The following is an 11,421-nucleotide window of genomic DNA, read 5'->3' as shown; positions in this document are numbered from 1 at the left end:
CAGAAGCAGCATACTTTGCCGCTCGATCAGCCTGCTCATTTCCCAATAAACCAATATGAGTGGGTACCCATAACATTTTAATTTTTTCGTCGGGTGTTGTAATGATATTCCTTAATTTGTTGATGGCGCTCCACCTCGAAGTCGAAGGATATAGCTTTTAACACAGACGAACTGTCAGTAACAGTGACGGCTTTGACTTTGTTTTTATGTGTAATATAATAACAATCGGGTGATTTCAAAAAAAAATGTATAAAAAACTATTTTCCGTTAAATAACTCTTATACATTGTTGATAATATGAGAAAGAAAAGCGCTTCACTCTCGTGACATTCGTTAAGCTGAACTCTGAAAATGGGCTTCGCAAACTAATGCAGAGCCCAATCAATCAGATTCTGCTTCAAGTTGAATGTACGTAGCCCGCGGAATTTGAGAATTTGTTTTGATCTTCGAACACACCATGTATATTAATATCTGTATCGTGTTCGCACTCTTAGCATACGTAGGAATTTGCTTTGTCAACTTCAAAATGATGACCTCAAACTAGAAAACGATCCTCACCTTTGACGAACCTTCCGCTGTGGATAATAATTTTATTAATAATTTCATTTCATTTATTATTTAAAAAGTAATAATACGCAGATTTTTCGCACAAGGCACTATTTTCAGCTCACCTGCGTTTCGTTATTTATATAAATTTAGCTACAGTCTAAACGTACGTACCCGATATTTTGGCAATTGAAAGGAGGCGAAAAAACTGAACCCTATCTAACCATTGATGTATTCTTCTCGTTTAGCAACAAAACGATTCAAGTCGTAGCTGAAGATGAAAAATAACTTTTGTATAACAATATTATAAGAAAAACAAGCCAGAAGTGATTAAATGAAAGAGGAGACAGAGAGTTTGACCCGGAAGCTAAAGCGAAATCAATGCAAGTTCTCGAGTAACATTTTTCACAAACCCTCTCCACATAATCAAAAAAACTTTCTCCAATTTATTTGCCAAAAATTCAAGCAGGATTAGTTAAGCGGAAAGACCACATTTTTTACCATGATAATGCTCGACTACATTTTATTCAGTAAACATTACAAAAGCTAAAAGGAAAAATCGTCCAGTAGACACTATTTTTCTCTGATTTTGCCCATCAGATTTTCATCTGCTTCCTTCCCATACTATAAGGTATGCCAATAATTAGGTCTTTAGAAGAGAAACAAGGTCTCTTTCTACAAAAGGAAGAATTCAGAAACTTGTAAAGGGTTACGAGCTAACAGAAATGTCCCTTTATAGATAGAACTTCTTACGAGAACGTGTTGCATTTAAGGTATTTTCAAATAGGGTCACATCGCCAATAGATATTTTGATCAACTAAACTTTTTACATGTGTACCGAAAAACAAAATTATAGTCTTATTATTAGCAGTGGGAACAGTAATAATAGTAGCCGAAGTAATAGCAGCAATAGTAGTCGAGGCAGTAGTGACAGTAGTAGTAACAGCTGCAGAAGAAGTAATAGTAGTGACAGTAGCGGCAGTAATAGTAATGACAGTAGAAGTAGCAATAGTAGAAAGAGCGATATTTTTTTAATACTAAATGACGTAATCTTCCATAACCTTCCAGGCAGTGCTGCAGAACAGAAATAACCTTTAAAAAAACGCTAACAGAAAAACCATTAAAATTAAAGATGCCTACGCTACCTAAGCGGAACACAACCAAGCGGTAACTGCTTTGCAATGTTTAATTTGAAACTCAGGTCAACATTACTAACGTGTTCTATAATCTTTTCTCATTTATTATCAACACAATATACATATAATATATATATATATATATATATGTATATATATATATATACTTTTTTTTCTATATAAAATAATGTTATTTAAAAAATCACTTAAAATTTAATTTATTAAAAAATAAATTATAAAATATCTTTTGGTTTATTTTAGAAAATTTAATAAATAAATTGTAATAAGTTTTACATTAATATTATAAAACAAGATAATGAAATATTCAACATTTGTACGTATATATAAAAACTTTTTTTTTTTTTTTTGTTTTTAATCATGTGTGCTGTGCAGTTATTTTTCATTTGTTCAAAAATATTCTTTTAATTTATCAAAGGAAAAATTTAATTAACTAAATAACATTAAGAAAGGAAAACTTTAAATTAAATTAATTAAGTAAATAATGGCAGACATCAATAAAGTGACAGCAATTGAAATAGGTTTGGCGCTTAAGGCACCAACACCTGGACAATAATATGAATCACAATCGGCATTGATTATATGCTCATAGCGTTGCACAACCTCAGACCAGTTGCATAGTCCTACATGACACCAATCCAAATCAACAGCGTTTTGATTCAGAAAAAATATGACCTTTTCTTTTTCCAAAGGCGCGTTATTACACTCATATTTGACGGCCACAAAATTGCCGGCAAATGGATCAATATTTGAAGTTTTCCATTTGCGTTCGGACATGCTCTGATAATTGTTGGCCGTTAAAGGTCGATCGTCTTTATTAATGCCGAGAGCAGACATCAAAGTTTGCAGACCGGCAGAATGAGCAAAAGAAACTTGAACGTTAGGCAGCGCATTGCTGCCTAAATGTTCGATCATATTTTGAACAATGCGACAATTCAGATGAGCATTGATGTCCGAACCATAACCAAATTTATAATAATATTTTAAATCTTCAGCGTATTCGAAGACCGTGACCTGCGGAGGAGTGAAGGCCTGCAAAATGCGGTAAGCAATTATTTAATAACTTCTCCAAACCCGTACTCGTACTTACCCCACACCATACACTCGTACGATCTACTTGCCAAGCTTGCTCATAGCGACATATGTCGTACATCAATTCTACATCTTTAGATTCCAAAGTGTATTGAAAGCTATATTAAAAAGTAGAAGCTAATAAGAAATATATTTTTGAAACATTTAATAATAATTTCTTACCCCAATCGTGTTGATATTTCCATCAAAGTATCATTCCAAAGAACTGAACGTTTATATTTATTGACTTCTGAATTCTCATCGTCATTATTGTTAGCAGCCCACGGTTCACAATAGTCGTAAGGCCGCAATAGCTTATCTTCCTCAGGTATTTTCTCAGCTACAGCATCATTATGCATGCCAAATAAACTGTCCGTGAAAGCTTTAAAGCTTTCGGTAGTGCGTTGAGAATCAGTGTGACGAAACTAAAAGAATCCACAATGCAAATTTAGAGGAATAATAGCCACCCACCACTAGACTGTAATCATTAATATGCTAAACTTGAATATACGTAAATCCTTATAGCAGATCAATCTGAGCGCGATTCATTTGCAAGCTAGTAATGTTGCTACGAAATTTAAAGCTCCTACATACAGTTTTATAAAAATGTGTAAGTGCTGGATTTTGCACTTTAAAGTTGTCCTTAGCTCATTAAAGGGATGTTTCAAATCAAAATCCTACTTAACCTAATTTAACTTAATCAAAAGACTTTATATCCATTGTAGGCAAAATCTTAAGTCATTAAGACTACACGTACGAGTACAAGTATCATTTATCTATCTATACATAATTTTACAATTCAAAAAAATAGCATAACATAGTAAATATAACGTGCAAGGGCAAAACATAACATATGTAAGGCTGCTCAAAATCGGTGCTTACCAAATAATAGGTGTTATTGTATTCCTTGATTAGAACATTTGGATACAATTTCTGATAATGTCTGGCAGTACCACGGAGATCCTCATAGCCCTAGGAAGAAGGAAAACTTTAAGAGTAACTTAAATGATCGGGAGAAAATGATAATGATGATGATTTTATTCCAAAAGTATAATGAAATCGCTTAAACTATTCACACCAAGCAAGAATGTATGTATAGCTATATATCGGATGTCTAAACTTGACTCCGCCATTCCGTAATTAGTACTGTAGAATGCTGAATAAGATTGTGAAGTTTCCATTTTAAACTACTGTCTTTAAGCTTTAAGCAACTGCATAAAATATCACACTGACGCGGACAGAACGTAGCTTCTTGAAACTTTGAATAGGTTTAGCTCTGCACTCAAAAATCTCAATTACGCTAAACTTTGCTTTTCCTGCATAATTCGAAGGACAGTGACTTGCAAATGATGAACAATGGACGCGTCACGATCTCCAAATGCCATATGACTATGATAGAGAGTAAGCGAACCGTTAAGATTGACGATAAAGCTGACGGTTCTATTTGTGGCGAATCGACCGGTTGTGGTATATTTATTTTATTTTTTTTTATTTAATACGACCAATCACTCAGCGGATGTCCCATATTCATGTAAAACGTCGACTGTCACAAAGAGGCATACAGGGAAGTGGTAGCAACGGGATATTGGTTGGCGAATTGGGCCCAATCGGCAAGTGTTATACCTTTCACGACTACGCACTCAATATATCTGTGACCAAAAAAACTCTCCCGCACTCTACCAGCAGCTACCAATAATAATTGATACAATTGGCATGATATGCCAAAATTCATGATATCGTGAGTTTTCAGTATGAAGAAATTCGACCCCGTATAGAGATACCGGCTAAGGAAATGTCTACAGTTCTAACCTGCAATATTCTACCCTCCATGCTGTCGTCAGCAGACTTTACTTACGACTAACACGGATTTCAATAGATAATTTAGATTGTTTGTTCGAGCGGTCCTTTCATTCTTCCAACCACACCCAAATATGGATTATTTTTAAAAGATCAATTGCTTTTAACGCATGAAATTCATAGTATTTTTTAAAGATAGCAACACGCAGTGTCCATTAATGGACAACATTTTGAATATTACAATAAAGCTTCGAATGTCACAAGAAAAAGAAAAGAACGACTTAAGCGAAGTTACACACCTAATAAGTTATGAGGTATTCGCGACTCAATCGGAGACTTTTAAAATCTTTGCTCAATGTACCTGACTGGTTAGATATTCTTCCATATCCGGGGTAATGCTGCTGTTCCATTTCCACATTTGCAACGCAATTAAATCTTCCTGGCATAAAGCATTCGTACTTGGGGCTGTTCTTAAGACGCGATAATTTTTAACAATCGCATCACGTAACTAAAAGAAAATATGGAACAGTTAAAAGAAAAGATTAACGATAGGTAATTAAAAACTTATTTACCTCTTCCAAACGTGACGCTTTCTCTATAATAGACCGTGACGGCAATCTAGTACCATGTCTGTGAAAAATCCATATTTTCTGAGGTAAACAATGCGGCACCAAATACTGTTTATCAATATTTGTGCCTTTAATGATTTGATATGCGGTCTTGGTAGTAAATTGACGTGTTTGTGAACGTTCGGTATCTTTGCCAAAACAATAGTCAAACTGCGCCAATGCATGACCGAATAGGGTAATAAAAAGAGCACTTACAACCATAAAGAATTTCATGACTGCAAAAAACAAAAAATAGAAAATAAAAGCTAAGGAAAAAAACCAATATTTTCGTTAAAATATTGGTGGCATAAAATATCCTACAATTTTATAAACCATATATTTTATAAAATCTTTAAATACTTGTGCAAAAAAAAATTTCAAATATTATAGTCGAGACATGCCGACCATTAGATAGTCTACACTACACTTATTTTCGTCATGAAATATCAAAAATTATAACTTTTTTCTTTGTTATATAATACAACAGAATTTATATAGAAGGGGGCTCAATGTATAATTGCATTTCATACCAGTTTTCCTCGTTCATTTAATATCGTAAATTAAAATACTATTTTCATCAATTTTTGTTGAGAAATATTAAAATTAAAAAGATTTCATTTATATAAGTTTAATCCAATGCATTTTGTATAGCTTTCAGCCTTGAAACATAACAAGACAATATATCGAGTTTCTCCAAAGAATACGAACTGTATGTTGAAAATAAATCTACACATCCCATATAAGAAAGAGAGAGAGAGAGAGAGAGAGAGTTATGCAAATTCTTCAACTGATTCTGAATCGATTGATATAATAGAAGTTGAGCCTATCACAGGCAGCTGCGTACATAACCTAAAAATTTATTGCATCCCTCTTCCAGGTATTACGAGTTATAATTGTATTCATCCAAAGTCTCTTCGCTTATAAACTCACCTTAAAGTATTACGAAATTTTAAAGACTTTTTTTCAAGGAGTTTTCCGTCCCACACATACCTTTAAGTAAATTATGACGACACACCTTTCACTTCCATCAACAAATCTTTAGCTTTGACTACCGTTTAAGACATTTGGTTTCAGTTTGCTTTTATAATAAAGAAGGAAAACAAAAAAAAGAAGAAAAGTACAGTTGCATGCATACTCGTGCCCATTTATTTCCTGCGGTGTTTTTGATTTGAGTTAGTTATGATTACATGTTAAGTCCCTTCAAGGTTATGTCTTAATATGCATATAAGATATGTATGTTAAAGAGCTTCATCCATATAAGCTCAAAGAGAAATTTATCAGAATATACGAATGCATTAGTTCTTTACATATAAGACATTAAATAGCGGGGGGAAAAGTGAGCGGTTCCAAGAGTTCAGCTCAAGGAACGTAATTATCTTATATATAATAGAGTATAAATTTGAAATCGGTCCTGATATATTAACATGTCCCTCCTTCCTCCCTCCCTTTCTTCTTTCTTGAGACAATCTCTTATCTTCATATGCTTGGAATGGAAATAATTATACAAATACCTCATATATGTATAAAATAGGTATATACATTAAAAATCTGAACTCGTGCAAACATCTCAACTGCATCCCTATTCTTTATAATTTTGTCCGGCATATCATCGACAATAAATAGCTGACAAAGTTGCCAAAGTGTTGGAAAAATGATCTAAACAGATACGCTTCCAGTGAATTTTATCGCTATAGTAAAATAATCCCTTTAACTGATTAATCGTACGCTCAAGATAGTACACAAAAGCAAACATGGCACAAACAGAATCGATTTAAGTGAAAAACAAGTAAGAAAATTATATTTGGTTGTGATCGAATTCTTTATACCCATCACTGTTATTCTATTTTTGTAGAATAATTTTGTAGAAATTTATATCAGGTCGTGATGAGTTTACGACCAACGAACAGATTATAATATTGAATGGGCGTGGTCAATTTTTACCATTTTATGCATCGCCCATAGAATGTATATTTAAATTTTTGTGGATTTATCGGTTGCAGTTTACGGGTAATAAGCAAAAAATCAATTTTCTATTGCTTCTTAATAAGAGAGGTTTTCTTAGCTTACGTGATACTGTAGACGTGTTCTTTGACCGACTGGATCTATTTTCAATACTAGCCTGCGCGCAAGAATTTGCAATGTTTCTGACAAATTCACAAGTCGATAGCCATATTTTTGCGACAAGGAGAATGTTTAAAACACACATTACACAAGACGGACAGATATATGTGCCTTGTGAGGTCTCTGAAGCCCTCCTCTAGGCTTCGCAAACGTTTTGACAAAATGTCATAAACCTCTTATCGCCTTAAATTAACAATCGTAATGACTAGTAAATAAAATAATTTCATTAGTTATAAAAATATATATTTTTTGTAAAAGTATAAAGCCAGTAATTAATTTATGTTTATATATATATATATATATATATATATATAAGAAATTTATTGTGCATGATAGTTTTAATAATGAATTCTTTGCATTTTTTATTTCATTTCTTTGAGATGGCAGGTATCCAAAATCGGCCTTAAAATGGATAAAAGTTGTTTTCCATATTCTTTTCATTTAATTAATTTACACAATTATAATCGTAAGTTTATCTATCTTAACTGTGCACATGTGTAGTTCATTAATTGCTTTGATCAAAAAAGATAGAGGAATATAACTAATAAAAAATAAATTGAAATGAAACTGTATGCAGCATTAGACGACTCGTAAAAGCCGTTCGTTCATTCACGCGCAACAACAAAATTACAATATCGTTATTGGGAGGTGCACTTTACCCAAGAACAACAGCGGTAATATAAATGCTTTACTATGAATAGAATTTTCGAGTAGTAGATTGTATATATGATTTTTACGAATCGTATGGAAATAGGTTGACTAACATGTATGGGGGATGGCTGAATGATGGGTGGTATTTCTTTACTCAAGCAATGTACATATATGACACGATCTGGTTATCGATTTCGAAAATATTTAAATTTGCGTGTCTTAGCAATTTGCAAGACGATTGGAAAATGCAATATAAGTGCGTTCGTCGATAGTGAGTGAATGAAATCAACAAAAATAGAAAAACAAACAATTTTCGATTTTATAAATGAAAAATTACATAAGCAGTAAATTATAAACAGAAATTTATGGGAATTTTAAATAAATAAACACATATATATATATATATATATATATATATACAGACACATGGACAGCCATATACAGATCAATAGCTGTAATGGACAGCACGAGCGTAAACAATAATTGAAAAATATGTAAAATTGACAAAAGAAGGAAAAATTACAAAAACAAAACTTTTCATTTAGGTTTAAAACGAATATATTAATATAACACTTGCCCTATTTTAATATAATTTCGTTGAGAATATTTTTTGAAATTTTTCTTTCAAATCTTACTTTTATATCGAATCAAATTCGTATTGACCTGAACTTGTATTATTATATAATCAAAATTTCTCGATTTTAATTTATGCTTTATAACGTCACGTATACTTATTGGTGGAATAGATGATGCAACCGAAAGCTTGGAATGAATAGATCTCACTGAAGCCTAGATCGATATAATATATTTAAATAATTCATAAATTCATAAGGTTTCGATGCTTTATTCACGTTTGTAGAAATTGCACCTTCATATCTCTTCTATCCATTTTGTGTGTAATACAATCTGCATGACATGACATACCTAATATGCCTATCGATAGTAGATGCGAAAAATAATTTATGAAAATCGTAAATGCTCTAGAAATTAAGATGAGCATCTAATTAAAGTCAACAATATTGATTGTTTGTTTATTAAGTAATGAAAAGGGGAAAAAGATGAAAATAAAAAACAAATCTTTAGATATATAAACTGATTATATACGAAAACTTTTACATATATATGTATATATATATATATTTTTTTTTTTTTTTCGGCGCATTGCTTATAAATAATTATTATCTCTTGGCGCTTATGTTGTTATGCCTACACAATGTACGCACAACGGATGCATAAATACGCTTGAGAAACAAATTTTTTTTCTTTTTTTTTGTTTGTAATTTCAATTTTTTGTTTAGAAATTTATTAGAAAAGAAGAAAAAAAAAATTCACGTTTGTTATAAATCACATTTTTCAATACCCTCCCCTTGCACTTTGGTGGCTCTTTCTCTCTGGCTCTGCAATGCAATGCTCATAAAAATCAATGCATACTCCTCTGTAGCATAATCCCGGACAAAACTACGTCGCCATAAATATCTTTGCTAGCTTTGCAGAAAAATCTATACGCGAAAGCATCTTACACCGAACATATATGGAAAAGAGAAGGCAATCAATGACCAATTTCAGATTGTCATCGATTATGGATCTTACTATTAATAAATTGAACTGGGTTCTCAAAATCACATCTAAAACTTCCGCCCCAAAAATAGTTTCATGATCTTAATTCTGATCTATTCAGTCAAATCAATTTTGCCATCCAAGCTGATCCCGAACCTCCTACATCTATTTCAGTCCACTTCAACCCTTGGTACAATTCAACGGCAGTGATCCAAAGATGGTAAAATCCTTTCATCTAACTCGGCCGGACTTTTTCATGTACCATGCCTGTCATTCGGGTTCATGTCTTCATTCTTGCGATACGCTTCTTTAAGTAGAGTCACGCGGAATTGAAGTAGACGAATATATGGATTAAATCGAAGCGATCAGATATGAATTCTAAAGAAAAAGTTGCCAAGAACGAGCATAATGTAAGAAAGTCGTAAAGGCAGAAGAATTGAAACAAAAAAAACTTTTTAATAATATAATAAATTTTTAATTACAATGTTAAAACAAATATAACAAACGAGAAAACTATGTACAGTTTGGGACGAATCTTAAATTTTTGCTATCAGTATTTATTCACTAAATTCAATTTATTGATCATTGTTTATTCTTATATCCGTCATCGAAAGGTTGAGCGGTACATTCATCTCAAAGACCTTCTTGGTCAGCATGAAATTCTGAATCGATTTAATCATTTCCGTCTGCCCGTCTGTGAAATGTCTCTTGTAAATATTCTCCTGGACCTATTGACTTCAAAATAGGCAAAAGCATTAGAAGATTTTGTGCTTAGGTTGGTATTAAAAATAGTCTAAGCCATCTACAGCCCCACGTAAACCAGGAACAACTGTGCGTTTCAAGAGGAATAAAATAATGGGTTTTTGCTCATACTATAAAAATTTAAACATATATGCTATGGTCGATGCTGTGGTACCTATGCAAATATAATAAAAATTGACCACGCCTAAGAAATATTATAACCTAATCAAATTTAAATTTTTTGCGATGTCTTTATAACGTGCAGAAGCAGAGTTCTAAGATCCAAGTATATGTATTGTGAGGAGCCAAGGTCGCACCTCGCTTTGGTCTCACAGTTTCTCCATCCCTGGTCAGGGGAGAGTGCGAACTTAAGATAGAGAATAAGTTAGAGAATAAGGTAGAGAATAAGTTAGAGAATAAGTTAGAGAATAAGCTAGAGATTAGATAGACTAACAGTAGGATAAAGTTAGAGACTAAGAGTAGGATAAGAGTAGGACTAAGAGTAGGTTAAGAGTAGATTAGGTAGAATTAATAAGTAAAGATAGTAAGTTAAGTTTAGTTTGGGAGTCAACGAGAGACGATCGCGAACGGCGGACGCGACGCGACGTCTCGTTGGCTAGGAGGACGATCTTTTAAGTAATATTTTGTAACAAAGTGCTGAATTTGATAATAAACGATTTTGAATAAATTTCTTGTGATCCAATTCCTGAGCCGCTGAGCTACCCGAGCCTCAGAGAATGGGCGAGTTATGCATATATATTCTTGGGCACTTTCAAATTCGGAATACAACTAAGCATGTCCACTTATACGTCTATCCAACTGCGTAGTATATGTGGTTCTCGCGCTCGCAGAATTTGCAAAAGAATTTGAAAATAACCCAACCCGGTCAAAGAACACGCCTACAATGCCTTTACAACAAAACTGGTGAAAACCTTTGCCTGTTTCTTTGCCTGTTACTTGCCACTATATATAATATGCTCCGCTCCGCTTTTATTCTGCAAATGGAAAAAGTCAACCGCACCCGTTCAGTGTTATAGAATATGAAAATTTAGTTGTTTTGGTTTTTCTTTAACTCTTTTAGAATAACGGTGGTGATCGGCATGAAAGATTCGGTCACGACCAAGTATAATTTTCTTAGAGTGAATGAAAATCATTTCTAAAGGTTGGATGAACTTT

At 33.0% G+C, this 11,421-nt stretch overlaps 1 protein-coding gene across 3 annotated transcripts in view; it reads right to left on the bottom strand.

Annotated features, from left to right (window-relative positions):
* Positions 1–2,112: 2,112 nt before the first annotated feature.
* LOC119631302 (multiple inositol polyphosphate phosphatase 1) overlaps positions 2,113–11,421 on the bottom strand; it is a 30,777-nt gene continuing 21,468 nt past the window's right edge. For 2 of the 3 annotated variants that reach the window (XM_038023383.1, XM_038023382.1), the window contains exons 2-7: positions 5,140–5,411; positions 4,929–5,075; positions 3,653–3,742; positions 2,954–3,195; positions 2,790–2,889; positions 2,159–2,731 (exon numbers count right to left, since the gene is read on the bottom strand). In XM_038023383.1, coding sequence (XP_037879311.1) covers positions 2,159–2,731; positions 2,790–2,889; positions 2,954–3,195; positions 3,653–3,742; positions 4,929–5,075; positions 5,140–5,409 — 1,422 coding nt within the window. In that variant the 5' untranslated portion in view covers positions 5,410–5,411. Of the gene's footprint in view, positions 2,732–2,789; positions 2,890–2,953; positions 3,196–3,652; positions 3,743–4,928; positions 5,076–5,139; positions 5,412–11,421 lie in introns of all 3 variants that reach the window. The other variant, XM_038023384.1, reaches the window with a different exon arrangement.

Source organism: Glossina fuscipes, unplaced genomic scaffold, assembly GCF_014805625.2.
Source record: "Glossina fuscipes isolate IAEA_lab_2018 unplaced genomic scaffold, Yale_Gfus_2 1, whole genome shotgun sequence".
Taxonomy (NCBI): domain Eukaryota; kingdom Metazoa; phylum Arthropoda; class Insecta; order Diptera; family Glossinidae; genus Glossina; species Glossina fuscipes.
This window is presented reverse-complemented; position numbering and strand designations above follow the sequence as displayed.